The sequence below is a fragment of the Colobus angolensis genome, unplaced genomic scaffold (genome assembly GCF_000951035.1).
Source record: "Colobus angolensis palliatus isolate OR3802 unplaced genomic scaffold, Cang.pa_1.0 Scaffold120, whole genome shotgun sequence".
NCBI lineage: Eukaryota > Metazoa > Chordata > Mammalia > Primates > Cercopithecidae > Colobus > Colobus angolensis.
Genome location: NW_012113142.1, coordinates 2,348,134 through 2,368,486, shown reverse-complemented (window position 1 = coordinate 2,368,486; position 20,353 = coordinate 2,348,134). Strand labels below are relative to the sequence as shown.

The following is a 20,353-nucleotide window of genomic DNA, read 5'->3' as shown; positions in this document are numbered from 1 at the left end:
AAGTAGTGTTGATCTCACCAGCTCCGTTCAAGCATGTGATAAAAGTTTTTGAGCCTGGTCACAGGAACGCCTGAGAAACGTGTCCTGTGAAGATCTGGGCTGTGTGAACCCTCTTGTCCCTCTTTCTGTTGTCTTCTCCCTTGTGAAGGTGGACAGAGGCTTTCCGCTGGGGTTCAGCTTTAGGAGGGAAAGGCACTCACTCTCCTTCTGCCTTTTGAGGACAGCTGTCACTCAGCAGCTCCGCCTGACCCTGGAGCATGGACTGGAGCATGGACTGGGTGGGCCAGCACTTGCTCAGCGTGGAGGCGGAAGTGGAGCACCGAGAGGCCTGGACAGCACCATCGCCGGAGCTGCCACAGTGGGGGGCCCTGGAGACTCAGCTCCAGGGGTGTGCCCTTTGGGAGAGTTGGCTATGTGAGTGAAACTTAAAAAAAAAAAAAAAACAACCAAAAACCCAACCAACCACCATAAGAAGCAGTGGAAATCCATGGCACTGCCCAAAGAGGGGGAGAATGGCCTTGGCATTCACAGCCAGGACACTCCTGCTGTCCTTCTGACTGTGCAGATTTCAGGGCAGTGTCCTGGTTTGGAATCCATCAGCCCTCTGATGCTCACAAGTTTGTGCAAATGATGAAACTGAAAAGACTGAGAAGAAAACAGAAAAGAAAAGGCATAAGATCTTCCCTCTCCAAGCTGTCAACGAACAACAAGCAGCCCCTCTATTAAGGATACCCATTGTTGTGGGGGTCAAATAGTCAGCAGGACTGGATGGAAGTCCTCTCTGTTGAGTGGCCCTGTCCCCCACCACCCCTCTTTGCACCTAGGCTTGCTCATGGGCAGCACTGGCCAGCCTGGATGCTAACTAGGGAGGCAGGGAAAGAACAGAGATGACCATGAGTCCAAACAGAAAGGGTGTCGCTATGGAGGGAGTCTTTGGAAGTGTCATGCAGGTCCTCAGCATTGGGTAATGGCAGTGGTGTGGCTGCCCCTGGGACTCCAAGGATTTGGCCTGTGGCTGGGAAAATGACACACACGAGATAGGTAACAAGGATTTACACTGACATATGGGGTATTGGTTTGGCTCTATTCTTTTTCGGTTACCGCTTCTTGCAGTGTAGGTGGAGATGCCTCTGTTCCTAAAAGACAATGATAATTTATGTTGCAAAGCACTTCATGCATGCATACACTCACTTAACCAAAAAACCTGCCACCATGGGGGCTCAAAAATACATTATAATTATAACCATGGTGTAATCACCTAGTCCCCGAGTTTGGTGTCTACGAATGACTAGGATCTGTCTATAGTTGGTGCCCAGAGTCTGTCAAATCCCATAACTGTCAACAATCTTGGCTGTGATCAAGTTGACTGCTTTCGACATGCAGACAGCAACATATAGACTCAAGGCGATGGATGGCAAGTCTCTGGGCTGTCAGGCTGAATGTGACTCCATGCCACTCCATTTCTCAGCACCTGATCCCTTCTATCTTTTGGCAATTGTTGCCCTTCACTGGCTCTAGATAGTCAGAATCTTGTAATTCACTTATCCCTGTCTGCCAGATCTCCACTGACCACTATTCTTTCGTTTTTCAAGTCTCTGCTGGCCAGAAACTAAATTCCCAGGGAGTTGGCAAGGCTAGCTGGGCCTGGGAAGGAATGGCAGTGAGTGAGTTATGATCAATGTTTAGGTCTTAAAAGGTGACAACAAAAGCTTTTAATTCACCATAATTTCACCCAGAGTTAGACTTAAAGGTTATTTACAACAGAAGAGAAAACAGGTTCCATGAAGAGAGAAGAGAAGGAAGAAGCCACCGATCTGGTGGGTTCCTTGTTCTGTTCCATTCTAGGGGAAGGCCCTGTCACACAGCTTCCCCTCCCTGCTGTGGGTTAGTGCCCGTCCTTGGAGTCAGCTCACCTTCCTCCCAGCCCTCAGCAACACCAGCAAGCTCGTAGTGCTTTTTCCGAAGCTCTCCCAGTTTTTGACGCTCCTTCTGCAATTCATTTTCTAGCTCTAGCACCCTAACCTGTAAGGAAAGTAAGTGGGATTTTCTTTTGATCAACTCTCTGAGATTTAATTTTTATGTATATTTTTTATAGAGATGGGGTCTTGCTCTGCTGCCCAGGCTGGTAGTGAACTCCTGGCCTTAGGACATCCTCCTGTCTTGGCCTCCCAAAGTGCTGAGATTACAGGCATGAAACACCATGCCCAGCCTACATCTATCTTATTTTGATTACCCCCTTTCTGCTGCATTGTGAATTCCTCTTCTTCTGTATTATTCACTCTGTTTCCATACTTTATCTAGTCCTCAATTTCTGTTCTCTTTTTGCTCTAATTTTTCCATTCTCCCATTCATTTATCTATCCATCCCAGTAGCTCTTATGTTTTACTCACTGTGATCCTCTACTGGAAGTGAATGATGCTTTACAAATACCTAAATGGGAGGTGGGCTTATCTTCTGTTCCTCTGATAAATCACTATCTAAAAAACAACTCTAATGTTTAACCTAACTGTATGGTGAGTTCCAATCTAGTTGTAACCCTTCTTCAATTCCAGTTCCCTGGAAACCCAGGTAGGAACCAAGTATGATGGTTCTGATATCTTTCAGGTATTTGTGCAACTTAGGCTTATTACTGCTACAGGAAAAGGCATGGACAATCTTACTAAAGGAAAAGGTGATCTTGCCTAGCTCTACTTCTCATTAATGTAATTTATTTTATTTCTTAATTCAAGGAATATTTGCTGGCCAGGCACAGTGGCTCATGCCTGTAATCCCAGCACTTTGGGAGGCCAACGTGGGTGGATCACTTGAGGTCAGGAGTTCAAGACTAGCCTGACCAACATGATGAAACCCCATCTCTACTAAAAATATACAAAATTAGCCAGGTGTGGTGGTGCATGCCTGTAATCCCAGCTACTTGGGAAGTTGAGGCAGGAGAATTGCTTGAATCCAGGAGGCAGAGGTTGCAGTGAGCCAAGATCACACCATTGCACTCCAGCCTGGGCAACAAGAGCGAAATTCCATCTCAAAAAAGAAAACAAAAAAAAACCATGAATATTTGCTGAGCACTGATCATGTCCCTGCTTACCTTATAGAGGGAAAAGACAAATGAAGAAGAAAGATCAGATTGCAAAGAAATGACACAGGGAGATGTGATAAAGCCTAAGAATAGTCAGCCACGTCTATTCTCAGAAAGTCATTTTTCAGCTTATGTGGCCTTAAGAGCTCAGCTGCCTGGAGACCTGGAGAATAATATTCCAGGCAGAAGAAACAGCCAGAGCAAAGGCTCTAAAGCAAGACAGATCTGGAGGTGTTGGGAGAAGGAAGGAAGTTGTATATGAGACATATGATAGAGGGGTAGAGTTGCCGGATGAAGTTGAGAACCAGGCAAGGATCATTTTTTAACCAGGCTCATGACCTGATGAGGAGCTTGGATGTTGTACATGCAATGAAAAGCCACTGGGAGGATTTAAGCAGAGAGGGGACTTCCTGAGATTTACATTTCTAAACTATCACATGGGGAATGAATGGACTGTAGAGGGCCAAGAGTAGAAGCAACTAGACCCAGTGAAGTGGTTCCTTTTTTGTTTTGAAACAACTTTTTATTATGGAAAAAGTAAAACATCTACAGAGGGATGGAGACTAGCAGAGTGACCTCACTGTGCTCTTCACCCAGCTCCACCAACTAACCAACCATATGACCAGACTTGCCTCTGCAATGCTCTTTGCTATTCTCCCCACCACCCGATCGTGCCATGGGATTATTATTATCGTTATTTTTGGAGATAGGGTCTCACTCTGTCACACAGGCTGGAGTGCAAGAGTGTGATCACAGCTCCCTGAAGCCTCAAACTCCTGGACTCAAGTGATCCTCCTGCTTCAGCCTCCAGAGTGGCTGGGACTGCAGGCATGTGCCACCACGCCCAGCTAATTTTTAATTTCTATGTAGAGATGGGGTCTCTCTATGTTGCCCAGGCTTGTCTTGAACTCCTGGCCAAGCAATCCTCCCAACTTGGCCTTCCAAAGTACTGGGATGATAAGCATGACCAATGCACCCAGCCTACCACAGGATTATTTTAAAATGACTACTCATATAACATTAAGGTAAGTTGCCTTTGTAGTGGTTCAGGAGACAGACAATGGTGGCTTAGGTTACAGTAGGAAGATGGAAAGAAGTGGAAAGATTAAGCTTTTGTTTTGTGATTTAGCGTTAACAGGCCTTGCAGATGGATTGGATGTGGAGGGTGAGGGAAAGAGAAAGGATGACTGTTTGTGGCTCAGCACCCAGTAGGCGGTGGGGGTGTCATTTACTGAGATGAAACAAACAAGGGGAGGGATGGAGTGGGATGTGAGGGACACCAAGAGGCCTGTTTTGGATATCAGTTATGTTTGAGATACCTCTAGGACATTAGTGGGGAGCTATCAAGAAGGCTGCTGGATAAGTATGGGGCTCAAGGAGAAGATCTAAGCTGCGGAGAAGATTTTGGAATTTATCCACATATAGGTGGTATTTAAGTCAAGAGGGGATGGGTGCAGTAGCTCACGCCTGTAATCTCAGCATTTTGGGAGACCGAGGCAGGTGTATCACCTGAGGTCAGGAGTTCAAGACCAGCCTGGCCAACATGGTGAAACCTTGTCTCTACTAAAAATACAAAAATTAGCTGGGTGTGGTGGCGGGTGCCTGTAATTCCAGTTACTTGGGAGGCTAAGGTGGAAGAATTGTTTGAACCTGGGAGGCGGAGGTTGCAGTCAGCCAAGATTGCATCACTGCACTCCAACCTGGGCAACACACTGAGAGTCTGTCTCAAAAAGATAATAATAATAAAAATAAAGTCAAGAGGGACCGAGTGAGACTGCTAAGCAGAAGTCCCTTCAGTATTCAGACAGAAATTTGGCTTTGCTGGTGATCTGTGTCTTTTCCTAAAGATGCTGAGCCAGGTGCAGTGGCTCATGGCTATAATTCCAACACTTTGGGAGGCTCAGGTAGAAGAATTGCTTGAGCCCAGAAATTCAAGACCAGCTTAGGCAACATAGTGAGACCCCCATCTCTACAAAAAGTAAAGAAAGAGGCTGGGCGTGGTGGTTCACACTTGTAATCCTAGTACGTTGAGAGGCCGAGGTGGGCAGATTGCCTGAGGTCAGGAGTTCGAGACCAGCCTGGCCAACATGGTGAAACCCCATCTCTACTAAAAGTACAAAAATTAGCCGGGCGTGATGGTGCATGTCTCTAATCCCAGCTACTTCGGAGGCTGAGGTGGGAGAATCGCTTGAAACCGGAAGGCGGAGGTCGCAGTGAACCAAGATCATGCCACTGTACTCACTCAAGTCTGGGCGACAGACCAAGACTCAGTCTCAAAAAAAGAAAAAAGAAAGAAAGAAAGAAAAATTAGCTGGGCATGGTGGTGTGCACCTGTAGTCCCAGCTACTCAGGAGGCTGAGGTGGGAGGATCCGCCTGAGCCCAGGAGTTCAAGTCTGCAGTGAGATGTGATGGCACCACTGCACTCCAGCCTGAGGAACAGAGTAAGGGCCTGACTCAAAAAAAAGAAAAAAAAATGCTGAGTGACACATCTTGGAGTACTTTAACAATTCCAATTTGAAATTCACCCTGAGACTGATGACCAATAATTCTAGAAAAATGACGTCAATTTTTTTTTTTTTTTTTTTTTTTTTTTTTTTTTTGCTCTGTCGCCCAGGCTGGAGTGCAGTGGCCGGATCTCAGCTCACTGCAAGTTCCGCCTCCCGGGTTTACGCCATTCTCCTGCCTCAGCCTCCGGAGTAGCTGGGACTACAGGCGCCCGCCACCTCGCCCGGCTAGTGATGTCAATTTTTTTAAAGGATCTTGCTGATACCTATTTTGCATCGTATGACTTTATAGAACAACAGAGAGAAATAATGGCATTGCCTTTGATGAGTTAAAAGGATTTTCTCTTTTAAAACTAAAGGTCATAAGCAAATAATTCATACCAGAAGTCTAAAACAATGTTTTATATAGTAGGACTATTAAGTTTGTGGATACTAAGAGATCCTGGATAACATTTAGAGGAACGTTAGTCCAAGACTAGTGGGCAAGAGTTAAGAGTCTGATCTTGGCTGGGTGTGGTGGCTCACGCCTGTAATCCCAACACTTTGGTAGGCTGAGGCAGGAGGATTGTGTGAGGCCAGGAGTTGAGACCAGTCTAGGCAACATAGTGAGACCCTGTCTTTACTTTATTTAAGGAAAAAAAAAAAAGGGCCGGTGGCTCACACCCGTAATCCCAGCACTTTGGAAGGCCCAAGTGGGCAGATCACAAGGTCAGGAGTTCGAGATCAGCCTGGCCAGCATGGTGAAACCCTATCTTTATTAAAAATAAAAAATTAGCTGGGCATGATGACACATGTCTATAATCCCAGCTACTTGGGAGGCTGAGGTAGAAGAATCACTTGAACCTGGGAGGTGGGGAGTGAGGTGAGCCGAGATCATGCCATTGCATTCCAGCCTGGGTGACAGGACACGACTCCATCTCAAAAAAACAAAATAACAAAAGAACAAAAAAACAAGGATTCTGATTTGTACTAATAACCTCCACCTCCACTATTTCTTCCGGCATGATTTACATTCAGTCTTGGGTTAGTAGGTGCACCTGTGTTCATTTCAACTCAGGTCTCTCTCCCTCTGGCTTTTCTCCATGGGAACAATATTTAGAGTCCATGTCTAGGCAATAGAGGCTATCTAGACTTAGCGATGGAGCTCTCACCTGGGAATCCATCTCTTGGCGTTTGATCTGTGTCAGCGTCATGCTTGAGAAGTCCATGTTGTCTGCAAGGATGGAAACAAGAACATCTTATCAAAATTCTACCCTGGCTGACTGGCACCTGAGAGGCGGCCAATGCCAACGCTCTGTGGAAACACCTGGCTTGCCATTTGTCAACACTGCATGAAAGTAACTGAGGGGGCTGGACATGGTGGCTCACTCCTGTAATCCTAGCTCTTTGGGAGCCTGCGATGGGTGGATCACGAGGTCAGGAGTTCAAGACCAGCCTAGTCAACATGGTGAAACCCCGTCTTTACTAAAAATACAAAAATTAGCCGGGTGTAGTGGTGGGCGCCTGTAATCCCAGCTATTTGGGAGGCTAAGGCAGGAAAATCACTTAAATCTGGGAGCGGAGGTTACAATGAGCCAAGATTGCACCATTGCACTCCAGCCTGGGCGACAAGAGCAAGACTCCATCTCAAAAAAAAAAAAAAAAAAGGCAGGGCACAGTGGCACAGTGGCTCACACCTATAATTCCAGCAAACTTTGGGAGGCCAAGGTGGGCGGATCACCTGAGGCGAGGAGTTCGAGACCAGCCTTGGCCAACATGGTGAAGCCCCGTCTCTATTAAAAATACAAAAATTAGTGGGCGCAGTGGCAGGCGCCTATAATCCCAGCTACTCGGGAGGCTAAGGCAGGAGAATCGTGTGAACCAGGGAGGTGGAGGTTGCAGTGAGCAGAGATCGTACCACTGCACTCCAGCATGGGTGACAGAGTGAGACCCTGTCTCAAAAACAGAAATAAAGAAAAAATAAAATAAAAAGGTGAAAAATATGAAAGAATTTAGACACAGTCCTGTGGGATTTGGTTGGGATCACAGGGAACGATGCAGAGAAGAACTCAAGGATGCAAGATAAGAAAAGGGTCCCTTTGGAAAGGCTACCTGTCTCTTCAATCTGTGATTTGCCGGAAATGGTTGAGGCCACGACGCCGGCAGTGGCCTGGTTCACTCCCCGAGAGGCCTGCTGCAGCTGGGCTAGGTTGGGGCTGTCCTTATCAGCTTTCACCTACCAGGACAAAGCGGATTTAGGTTCACACAACACCTAGAGCAAGAAGGACTGAATCAAATAACTGCTCTGATGGTTCTTAGCAAACATGTGGGCCAAACGGCAATCACCAATCAGCTTCTCAAAACCTGCTGCCTACAGTCAGCTCCTGACATTATCTATCATCTGAAAAATTATTCCTGGCTTCTTTGCTTGGTGGCTCCCAAACTCTAAGCATTAGCACTTATTTGGACAGTGTACCCAGTTGTAGAAATCAATCTGGGATGACAAGAAATAAGGGCAAATAAAGAACACTGAGATACTGTGAAACTCTTCAAAGGATTTTGAGCACCGGGTTTACATGAGAATTAGTTGGGGGCATTGATAGTATTGATTCAAAAAATTTTTTTTTTTTTTTTTTGAGATAGAGTTTCGCTCTTGTTGCCCAGGCTGGAGTGCAGTGGCGTGATCTTGGCTCACTGCAACCTCCGCCTCCCTGGTTCAAGTGATTCTCCTGCCTCAGCCTCCCAAGTAACTGGGATTACAAGTGTCCACCACCACACCCGGCTAATTTTTTGTATTTTTAGTAGAGATGGGGTTTCAACATGTTGGCCAGGCTGGTCTCGAACTCCCAACCTCAGGTGATCCACACACCTCAGCCTCCCAAAGTGCTGGGATTACAGGAGTGAGCCACCGTACCCAGCCTGATTCAAATTTGAAGACTAAGAAGGAGGAGTTGTGGAATCTCAGAGACAAGTCAGGTAACCTATGATGCCAACCTATTCCTTTATGATGCCAACCTATTCCTTATTCGAGTGTTTCTTGAATGCCAGGACTGCTAATAGGAAGTTGGCATTGCTGGGGCTCTCTAAGGCCACTTGTAACGGATGTGAGGAAAGTCACGAGGGACATGTGTAGTACACTGGGTACAGACATTCCTTGCTGTCACATGAAAGGACTCTAAGGCTGGGTGTGGTGGCTCACATTTGTAATTCTAGAACTTTGGGAGGTCAAGGTGGGTGGATCACGAGGTCAGCAGATTGAGGCCAACCTGGCTAACATGGTGAAACCCTGTCTCTACTAAAAATACAAAAAATTAGCTGGGTGTGGTGGTGGGCACCTGTAGTCCCAGCTACTGGGGAGGCTGAACCAGGAGAATCACTTGAACTAGGGAGGTGGAGTTTTGCAGTGAGCCGAGATCGCGCCACTGCACTGCAACCTGGACAACAGAGCAAGACTCTGCCTCAAAAAAAAAAAAAAAAAAAGCTGCTGTAAGAGGATGGTATGGGACCCTTAAGAGGCTGAATTTTTATCTGGAATCGAATCCACCTGAGCCCTGGATAAATCATCTGTTGTCAGGTCCAGTTCCATCCCACCATCTAAGTACTGTCTAACCTAGCCAGGTACTCTCTAACTCCTAAGTACTCTCTAACTGAACCAAGTACCATCTAACCTAACCAAGTACCATCTAACCTAGCCAAGTACTCTCTAACCTAGCCAAGTACTGTCTAACATAGCCAAGTATATCCCTTAGTACTCTCTAACCTAGCCAAGTTCCATCTAACCTAGCCAAGTACTCTCCAATCCCTTAGTACTCTCTAACCTAGCTAAGTACCATCTCACCTAGCCAAACGCCATCTAACCTAGCCAAGTACTCTCTAACCCCTTAGTACTCTTTAACCTAGCCTAGTACTCTCTAACCTAGCCAAGTACTGTCTAACATAGTCAAGTATATCCCTTAGTACTCTCTAACCTAGCCAAGTTCCATGTAACCTAGCCAAGTACTCTCTAACCTAGCCAAGTACCATCTAACCTAGCCGAGTGCCATCTAACCTAGCCAATTACTCTCTAACTCAGCCAAGTACTGCCTAATGCAGCCAAGTACTCTTTAACCTAGCCTAGTACTCTCTAACCTAGCCAAGTACTGTCTAACATAGCCAAGTATATCCCTTAGTACTCTCTAACCTAGCCAAGTTCCATCTAATCTAGCCAAGTACTCTCTAACCTAGCCAAGTACCATCTAACCTAGCCGAGTGCCATCTAACCTAGCCAAGTACTCTCTAACTCAGCCAAGTACTGCCTAATGCAGCCAAGTACTCTTTAACCTAGCCTAGTACTCTCTAACCAGGCCTTCCAGGGTCCTAGGAGGTCCAGCACAGGTCCTACCTTGGATGCAGCCACAAGCTGGGCTGTGCTAGCAGCAATTTCATGCGAACACACCATTAGCTCCTCAAATTTCCCTCTGCCTTGTACCACCAGATCAGCTGCATCCCTGATGGAAAACGACAAGAGGGACTAGGTTATGGGCAGATGAGCCGCAACTCCTCCACAATCCCACCTCCAGACCCCCTGCATCGCCCTGTGTCCCCTGGGAGAGCCAGTCTCCCTTGTAAACTTGGTCCTATTGACTTCCTGATCAATAGTTTATCGATCAGGGACAGATTCTTTTTCCCCTCCTTAGCTATTGTTTAGAGTGGATCAATGGAAGAGGGGTCAGGGGAGGAGCCTTGGTACCAATGGATACTTACACCATGACAGTGGCTCCCCAGCCCACAGCCTTGGAGGCTGAGATGAGTCCTTCTGTCCATCGAGAGTTCTTGGCATAAAACTCTTTAGGGGATGCTGTACCCTAGGGAAGAAAAAAAAAGTCATAGCCACCTTTTATTGAGCATGTACTATATGGCAGGTGCTTTTATATATATATTATCCCAAATCATCCTCATAGTAACTCTGAGACATAAGCATTAGTATTCCCATTTTACAAAAAAGAAGATTCAGAGACAAGAATAGCTTTTCTGGCTGGGTGCAGTGGTGCTGGCCTGTAATCCCAGCACTTTGGGAGGCTGAGGCAGGTGGATCACTTGAGGTTAGGAGTTCAAGACCAGCCTGGGCAACATGGTGAAACCCTGTCTCTATTAAAAATACAAAAATTAGCTGGGTGTGGTGGTGGGTGCCTGTGATCCCAGCTACTCAGGAGGCTGAGGCAAAACAATCACTTCAGCCTAGGAGGCGGAGGTTGCAGTGAGCCAAGATCGCGTCACTGCACTCTAGCCTGGGCAACAGAGCGAGACTCTGTCTCAAAACAAAACCCTGGCTGGGCGTGGTGGCTCATGCCTGTAATCCCAGCACTTTGCAAGGCTGAGGCAGGCGGATCATGAGGTCAAGAGATTGAGACCATCCTGTCTAACATGGTAAAACCCCATCTCTACTAAAAATATAAAAATTAGCTGGGTGTGGTGATGTGCACCTGTTGTCCCAGCTACTCGGGAGGCTGAGGCAGGAGAATTGCTTGAACCCAGGAGGCAGAGGCTGCAGTGAGCCGAGATTGCACCACTGCATTCTAGCCTGGTGACAGAGCGAGACTCAGTCTCAAAACAAAAAACAACAACAACAATGAAAAACCAAAAACAAAAACCCAAAACAACAAAACAACAAACAAACAAAAAGGCTTTTCCCAAGGTCATGCAGGAAATAAATGGAAGTAAATCTTGGGCTTTTCTGACTCCAAAGCCTGCAGCATTTCTACCATACAATGACATTTCTGTATTGTATATATAAGAATAAATATTCTCATATGAATAAGTTATGATCTGAAAAGAGTCTAGCCACTCTCTGTGATTTGCCAATAAAAAAGGAGACTATACAGTGAATATATTAAAAAAATATATTTCTACTTGGATTTGAAAAATGTTTTTATGCTTTGGAAGTGTCTGATAGTCTGAGGATCTGCAGATAATCCTTGTCCAGTCCATCTTTCTATTTTAGAAACAGAAAACATCACCTCTCAGGAAGATAAAAGGCACCAGCAAACCAGGCCTGGCTGCTTGCTTTATGGCACTGTTCTCAGGCTCATTAACCCCTCCCTGGACTTACGCCTCCCAAGCTGCAGTGGCATATGGGGAAATAAGAAAAAAACAAGATGATGATAATCGCAGCAAAGGCATGAGACCATGAAGTGATGCGTTGGTAACAGGCTGACAGCAGAGTCTATTTGTAAGGGTGAGTTGACTCTACTGTTGGAAACAGACAAGGCAGAGCTCCCTGTGAAAAGTCAGTCTCAAGCTGCCTTTTAGAATCTGCTTCGTTTGCAAAAGTCCTCATGTCCCCCTCAGAGTACCCAGGTTTGCAATGTAAGCAGGGCTCCCACAGCAAGTTCCAACAATGTCTGTCTGTGCGAAGGGAGCTGCAGTTGGGACACATGCCTGGCCACCCTCTGGGAAGGTCCTGGAGCTCTGACTTCTCCCCAGGGCCTCTGCTGATGTCTACAGGAGTGGCACCTCTGTGCTCAGGTGGACACACAGAACAAGATGGCAGCATCACAGAGTCTGGTGGAGCGGGAATCTGTCACCAATGCCTGCTCTTCCTGCCCTGGGCCCACATCCACACTCACCCTGCCGCTCTCCACAATCTCTCTCTGGAGGTCCTTAGAGGCTACAATCAGCACCTGAATAGCTTGCATGAGGCTGGTACAGCAACCAAGGATCCTGCCAAACAAACAAACAAACAAACAAAAAGTCGAGGATACACTGAGACCAAGATCCAAGATCAATGAACACGACTGTTCTCTTTTCCACTCCTAGCCAAAGGCAAGCTTGGAATGGGAAAGGGAGGTAAGAAAGGTGCTGAGATTGCTGGAACATTCTGTGGGGAGGACCTGAAGGAGAGGCTGGGGAGTGACAGATCGATTGTGGGTCTCCATCGTAAGGAATAGTGAAGTTGTGATTCCTAGGGCTTCTCTTCCTCTTCTTCTTCTTTTTTTTTTTTTTTTTGAGACGGACTCTCACTCTGTCGCCCAGGCTAAAGAGTGCAGTGGCCGGATCTCAGCTCACTGCAACCTCCGCCTCCTGGGTTCACACCATTCTCCTGCCTCAGCCTCCAGAGTAGCTGGGACTACAGGCGCCCGCTACCACACCCGGCTAATTTTTTGTATTTTTAGTAGAGATGGGGTTTCATCGGGTTAGCCAGGATGGTCTCGATCTCCTGACCTCGTGATCCGCCCATCTTGGCCTCCCAAAGTGCTGGGATTACAGGCTTGAGCCACCGCGCCTGGCCTTCTTTTCTTTTTTGAGACAGAGTCTCACTCTGTCACCCCGGCTAGAGTGCAGAGGCATGATCTTGGCTCACTGTAACCTCCGCCTCCTGGGTTCAAGTGATTCTCCTGCCTCAGCCTCCCAAGTAGCTGGCATTACATGCATGCACCACCACGCCTGGCTAATTTTTGTATTTTTAGTAAAGATGAATTTTCACCACATTGGGCAGGCTGTTCTCGAACTTCCGACCTCAGGTGATCCTCCCTCCTCAGCCTCCCAAAGTGCTGGGATTACAGGCGTGAGCCACCACGCCGGCCTGGGGTTTCTTTTCTTCTATAGTGAAACAGCAATATTGCTGTCAACATTAATACTGTCACTGATGATTATATCAACTCAGTCCTTCCCCGTGGCTGCTACTGCTCTCCTCTAATTCCCTAATAAGTACACAAAGTATAGCCCAATGCCAGGAAGACGGATCCTGCTCCCCTAGGTCCCACCGTGCCGCTCAGACCAACCTTTCATTCACCTCCAATTTGACTCCTGTGTCTCCTGCTCGGGATTTGCTGAGCATCTCCTGTTAAAAAGAAGCATGGTTTCTAAACGTGCCTTGAATATTAAGGACCCACTAATGTCCTACTATACTTTCAGTCCAACATCGTGTGGTAGCTGAGAAACCTGAATCTAGAGGTCCCTAAGTCCCTGCCCACATCCTTGGGAGAGTCAGAAAAAGAATCCAGACTCTAATCTATTCAGGGGGAGTGCAGCTGCAGTGGGCTGGCTCTATGATCTGTGTCTTTTTTTCTTTTTTTTTTTTTTGAGACGGAGTCTCACTTTGTCACCCAGGCTGGAGTGCAGTGGCGTGATCTCAGCTTACCGCAACCTCCGACTCCTGGGTTCAAGTGATTCTCCTGCCTCATCTTCTCAAGTACCTGGGATTATAGCCACCCGCCCACCATGCCCAGCAAATTTTTGTATTTTTAGTAGAGACTGGGTTTCACCATGTTGTCCAGGCTGGTCTCAAACTCCTGGCCTCGTGATCTGCCCACCTCGGCCTCCCAAAGTGCTGGGATTACAGGTGTGAGCCACTGCGCCCGGCCGGAACCTAGGATGTTCTGAAACCAAAGTATCTGATTCTTGAGGAAACCAATCACTTTCTCTCATGAGGACCTTCTCATTTTCTATCACTCAGAAAAACTAGTGAGTTCAGATTTTGGTCTCTCTCTCTCTTTTTTTTTTTTTTTTAAACAATTTAAAAACATTTTTAGAGACAGGGTCTCACTCTCTCACCCAGGCTAGAGTGCAGTGGTGCAATCATGGCTCACTGTAGCCTCCAATTCCTGGGCTCAAGTGATCCTCCTGCAGCCTCTGGAGTAGCAAGGATGACAAGCATGCACCACCACGTCCAGCTAATTATTTTACTTTTTGTAGACATGGGGTCTTGCCCTGATGCACAGGCTGGTCTCAAACTCCTGGACTCAAGTGATCCTCCTAAGGTGCTAGGATTACAGGCACTAGCCACTGTGCCTGGCAAATTCTGGTTTCTGTCTTGGGGGTCGCCATGGCCTTCATGAACGACTATGACATGTCTAATAAGCAGCACTGCAGAAGGGCAGCTGCAAAGGCATCGTTTCGGGAGCTCCTGCAGGAACCTCCTACCTCTATTCTGGCCGTGGCGGTTTCAATAGCAGCTGAAGTGGCCGCCATCTCCTTGTCCACCAGGTCCCCCAGCTCTTCCTGCTTGATGTCCAGGCCCCTGGGCAGGAGCTCCTGTGAACACATCACAAAGGCTGAACTGACCCTGGGGCCTCCTCTCTCTTCTCCTCTGCCATCTGTAACCCTTACAAGATGGCAGAGGGAGGAGGCCACCCAGCCAACACCTTCTGCAAGCCACGGGGATTTTGGCGGGGGGGGGTCTTTCGCAGACCCCATCTGGTCCTCTCTGTGACATGAACTCTGGAACCTCATGCTCCTTCTCACTCAGGATCCACCTCTTTCCAGAATGCCATCGCTGCCTCCCCCTGCAAGGTCATTCCGCCACCACTAAGACCCCAGCCCCTTAGTTGTGCAGTGTCAATTGTACTAGCTATGCAGGAGGTATTTTTACAATTCGTTCTTTTGCTTTTTCTTTTTGAGACAGAGATCTCCCTCTGTTGCCCAGGCTGGAGTACAGAGGCGCAATCTCAGCACAATGCAATCTCCACCTCTTGGGTTCAAGCGATTCTCCTGCCTCAGCCTCCCAAGTAGCTAGGATTGCAGGTTTGTGCCACCACGCTCGGCTAATTTTTATATTTTTAGTAGAGACGGGTTTCACTGTTTTGCCCAGGCTGGTCTTGAACTTCCGACCTCAGGTAATCCTCCTGCCTAGGCCTCCCAAAGTGCTGGGATTACAGGTGTGAGCCATCACGCCTGGCCCTAATTTTTTATTTTTTTGAGACAGAGTCTTGCTCTGTCACCAGAGATGGAGTGCAGTGGCTTGATCATAGCTCACTGCAGCCTCGACCTCCCATGCTCAAGCAATCCTCCCACCTCTACCACCACAGTAGCTGGGAGTACAGGGGTGCACCACCAAGCCAGGCTAATTTTTTTTTTTTTTAACAGAGATGGGGTCTTACTATGTTGTCCAGGCTGGTCTCAAATTCCTGGGCTCAAGTGGTCCTCCTGTCTTGGCTTCCCAGTGTGCTGGGATTGAGTTATTACACCTGGCCTATAACTTTTTCAAATACAGATGATATCTCCCACTTTGACCCTGACTTAACTTTGCTTCCACAGTGACCATATGAGGCAGGTATTATTCCTACTGTGTAGATAGGAAGCCAGGGATCAGAGGTAGAACGTCTTGACCACAGTTATGCTAGCAAATGGCAGGGCAGGGATTTGAACTAAGGTCTGACTAATAGCAAAGCCCACAATTTTTAAAACGTGATGTGTTATACATACTAAGGTATAAAATATACATGAATGGCTCAAAGGATAAGAATAAAGATGCATGTTATCCACCACCCAACTTAAAACTTAAGGAATGCTATAAGAAACATCAATACCTTTGAAATCCTATTTGTACTTGTATGTGCCCTGATTCTATCTCCCTTCCTCCCTGCCTTCTACCCCAAGAGATATAGAATTCAAGAGAGTGGTTGTCATGTATTATTTTATTTTTATTTTTTTAAAGACAAAAAATAAAAGCCTGTTGCCCAGGCTAGAGTGCAGTGGTGTGATCATAGCTTACTGCAGCCTCCCCCTCCTGGGCTCAAGTGATCCTCCTGCCTCAGCCTCCTGAGTAGCTGGGACAACAGGCACACATCACTAGGCTCTGCTAACTTTTCAACTTTTTTGTAGAGTCAGAGTCTTGCTTTGTAACCCAGGCTGTATCAAACTCCTGGCCTCAAGTGATCCTCCCGCTCCGGCCTCCCAAAGTGCTGGGATTTTCAGACATGTGCCACTATGCCTGGTCTGTCTTATTATTATTATTTTTTAATGCCATATAGCTGCATCCCTAAACAATATATTGTTAAGTTTGAATGTTTGAGTCTTTATATAAAAGGAATCATACTGTATATATTTTTCCATGACTTGATTTTTCACTCAACATTCTATGTGTGAGATTCATCCTGTAACCTAGTAATTCTGATTCTACATATATACTCTAGAGCAACTGACATGTGTGCATGTATGATCATAGGGGCAAATTAATAACAACCCAAACGGGAAATAACCCAAATGTCCATCACCAGGAGAACAGACAGATGAATTAAGCGATATTCACGCAATAGATATGAGAGAGCAGTGAAAATGAATGTATCTTCTTGGATTAATCTCACAGAATGTAGAGTGAAAAAGCAAGTTGTAGAAGAATATATACAGTAGGATTCCATTTACCTGTAGTCTATAACATGTGAAACTAACTCATTATTTAGGGAGGCAAAGATGAAGACGATCATTTTTCTTTTTCTTTTTTTTTTTTTTTGAGACAGAGTCTCACTCTGCTGCCCAGGCTGGAGTACAGTGGTGCAATCTCAGCTCACTGCAGCCTCCGCCTCCTGGGCTCGAGGGATTACCCTGCCTCAGCCTCTCAAGTAGCTGGGATTACAGGTGTGTGCTGGGATTACAAAATGAGCCACCACACCTGGCTAATTTTGTATTTTTAATAGAGATGGGGTTTTACTATGACAGTCAGGCGGGTCTCGAACTCCTGGCCTCAAGTGATCCGTCCACCTCAGCCTCCCAAAGTGCTGGGATTACAGGTGTGAGCCACAATGCCTGGCCCTGATCTTTTCATTTTTATTTTTTCTTTTTAGAGAGAGGGTCTTACTCTGTCACCCAGGCTGGAGTACAGTGGTGCTCCAGTACATGGTTCTGGTACATGTTTGGTACATGTCTGGTACATGGTTCTGGTACATGGCTCCAGTACATGGTTCCAGTACATGAGTACATGGTTCACTGCAGTCTTGAGCTCCTAGGCTTAGGTGATCCTCCTGCCTCAGCCTCCTGAGTAGCTGGGACCACAAGTGCTCACCATCACACCTGGCCAATTTTTAAATTTGTTGTAGAGACAGGGCCCCACTAAGTTGCCCAAGTTGGTCTCAAATTCTTGGCCTCACTTGATCCCGGCTGGACGTGGTCTTTTTATTATCTTCTTCTGGAACTCCAATTAGACATTCTATCCTCATGGCTTTTATTATTTATTTATTTATTTTTTGAGTAGAGTTTCGCTCTTGTTGCCCAGGCTGGAGTGCAAAAGCACGATCTCAGCTCACTGCAACCTCCGCCTCCCAGGTTCAAGTGATTCTCCTGCCTCAGCCTCCTAAGTAGCTGGGATTACAGGTGCCCACCATCAGGCCTGGCTAATTTTTTGTATTTTTAGTAGAGATGGGGCTTCACCATGTTGGCCAGGCTGGTCTCGAACTCCTGACTTCAGGTGATCCACCTGTCTTGGCCTCCCAAAATGCTGGGATTACAGGCGTGAGGCACCATGCCTGGCCCTATCCTCGTATCTTAACCGATATACTCCAATTCATAACATTGGGGAAAAAAATGGAAAAAAATGGTACTGCATAGAAATGGTTTTCTTATTTTTCTTTCCCATAGAGTCCATGTCTTCTCTGTCCCCATATACATTTAACCCAATTTCTGGTATACATGACATACTGACTACTTATTTATAGTGGAGACAGGGTCTCGCTCTGTTGCCCAGGCTGGAGTGCAGTGGCACAATCATAGCTCAGTGTGGCCTCCAACTCCTGGCTAAAGCAATCCTCCTGCCTCAGCCTCCTGAGTAGCTGGGACTACAGGTGCGTGACATCACACCTGTCTAATGTTTTTAAAAATTTTATTTTGTAGAGATAGGGTCTCACTATGTTGCCTAGGCTGATCTTGAACTCCTGGCCTCAAGTGATCCTCCTGCCTCGGCCTCCCAAAGCGCAGGGATTACAGGTGTGAGCCACTACATCTTTAGTAAATGAATAAATACAGTGTTATGTCCATTTTGGGTATTACCTTCCCATCTAGATAAAAATCCTCAGAAACAGGGGTGCTGCCTATACTTCTTCGATATTGCCTAGTGTAATGATGAGAACACAGCAGATTCTCAGCTAACAGCCAGTGAATTAAATATAGCTGGAAAGTCCTTCAAGAGGTTTTCTCTTTTTTAAATTTTTTTATTTTTTATTTTTAAAGAGACAGGGTCTCATTTTGTTGCCCAGGCCTGTCTCAAACTTCTGGGCTCAAGTGATCCTACTTTTTTTTTTTTTTGAGACGGATCTCGCTCTTACGCCCAGGATGGAGTGCAATGGCGGGATCTCGGCTCACTGCAACCTCCGCCTCCCCGGTTCAAGCAATTCTCCTGCCTTGGCCTCCCAAGTACCTGGGATTACAGACATGCGCCACCACACTGGGCTAATCTTTGTATTTTTAGAAGACACAGGGTTTCACCCTGTTGGCCAGGCTGGTCTCCAACTCCTGATCTCAAGTGATCTGCCTGCCTCAGCCTCCCAAAGTGCTGGGATTACAGGCATAAGTCACTGCACCTGGCCAGATTTTCCAATTTTAACAATCTCTTTCTAGAATCAAGTTGTAAGTGCAGAAAGAACTAACTCAGAACATCACTGATTCCCTGGCCATTCACCAGCAGGCACACCCAGAATAACAACACTCCTCAATGATACTACTGCAAGTACCTCGCCGATGGCCTTGATCTTGCTCAGGCAGTTCCTCATGGCTGTGCTCTCAGCGTTCTCAAGGGTTCCCTCTTCCTCCAGGGAGGCCAGGTAGGCGAGGGTTTCCCTGCCGTACTGCTTACAGGTCTCAGTCAGTGCTGGAGATACAAGGCAATAGACATCTTTTTTTTTTTTTCTTTTGAGACAGAGTCTCGCTCTTGTTGCTCAGGCTGGAGTGCACTGGCGCAATCTCGGCTCACGGCAAACTCCGCCTCCTGAGTTCAAGCGATTCTTCTGCCTCAGCCTCCCAAGTAGCTGGGATTACAGGTGCACCACTGTGCCTGGCTAATTTTTGTATTTTTAGTAGAGACGGGGTTTTGCCATGTTGGCCAGGCTGGTCTCGAACTCCTGACCGCCTCGTCCTCCTAAAGTATTACAGTGATTACAGGCGTGAACCATTGCACCCGGCCAGTCATTTTTGTATTTTTAGTAGAGACAGGGTTTCGTCATGTTGGCCAGGCTGTTCTTGAACTCCCGACCTCAAGTGATCCGCCTGCCTCAGCCTCCCAAAGTGCTGGGGTTACAGACATGAGGCACTGCACACAGCCCAATAGAGACTTTTAAAGGCCCCCTGCTCCCCTGGTCCATGAACAGCCCCTCATGCCCTGGTACTCACAGTCAGCAGGCTCAGGTGGGGCTCTGAGGCTGGTGCTGGCACCATGAGAAATGGCGTCGCTGGTCAAGTGGGCCAGCAGGGTTATGGAATGGAGAAGTCCACTGATGTCTGCCAGGATTGGAAAGGAAGTTTCTCAGGTCTGGTTGATGGTGTCACTTTCATACCCTTTCCTCCCCTATTTTATGAGTTGTCTACATGCCTTTCTTGATGCAGAGGAACCTGTCACCATTTCTGCATTCAGGTGCTTCTCAACCCAGTCCCGCTATCACTAATGACAGAGACTATCCTTGGCCATTCTTACCTTCTGGGCAGGCCAGATACTGGCTCCAGCTTTTCTCCAGTTGTTCAATGCAGCTGGAAATGGACGTGACCGTGGAGAGGAGGTGATCTGTGAGAGGGAACACAGGGTAAGGTCACAGCAAGTTCTCATAGCTGGCTTCATCCTCGTTAATTAAGCACTGAACAGAGGAGCTTACCTAGTGGGTAAGCTTCCTGCCTAGACGTGAAGTTCATGAGTAATCACCTCTTGATTCAGACCATAGTTTTTTCCTTAGAGAAACAGAATTGTCTGCTCCTGGTGGATGTTTTATCAGTGTGACCCACTGTCTAAAGCAGTGGCTATCGGCCAGGCGCAGTGGCTCACGCCTGTAATTCCAGCACTTTGCGAGGCCGAGGCGGGCAGATCAAGAGGTCAGGAGATCGAGACCATCCTGGCTAACA

At 47.0% G+C, this 20,353-nt stretch overlaps 1 protein-coding gene across 3 annotated transcripts in view; it reads right to left on the bottom strand.

The window, feature by feature from the left end:
• Positions 1-269: 269 nt before the first annotated feature.
• HIP1 (huntingtin interacting protein 1) overlaps positions 270-20,353 on the bottom strand; it is a 213,846-nt gene continuing 193,762 nt past the window's right edge. For 2 of the 3 annotated variants that reach the window (XM_011930312.1, XM_011930320.1), the window contains exons 20-31: positions 19,935-20,021; positions 19,634-19,741; positions 18,979-19,115; positions 14,462-14,572; positions 13,321-13,379; positions 12,166-12,259; positions 10,304-10,404; positions 9,942-10,047; positions 7,673-7,796; positions 6,733-6,794; positions 1,914-2,022; positions 270-1,136 (exon numbers count right to left, since the gene is read on the bottom strand). In XM_011930312.1, coding sequence (XP_011785702.1) covers positions 1,084-1,136; positions 1,914-2,022; positions 6,733-6,794; positions 7,673-7,796; positions 9,942-10,047; positions 10,304-10,404; positions 12,166-12,259; positions 13,321-13,379; positions 14,462-14,572; positions 18,979-19,115; positions 19,634-19,741; positions 19,935-20,021 — 1,151 coding nt within the window. In that variant the 3' untranslated portion in view covers positions 270-1,083. The remainder of the gene's footprint in view (positions 1,137-1,913; positions 2,023-6,732; positions 6,795-7,672; positions 7,797-9,941; positions 10,048-10,303; positions 10,405-12,165; positions 12,260-13,320; positions 13,380-14,461; positions 14,573-18,978; positions 19,116-19,633; positions 19,742-19,934; positions 20,022-20,353) is intronic. The other variant, XM_011930325.1, reaches the window with a different exon arrangement.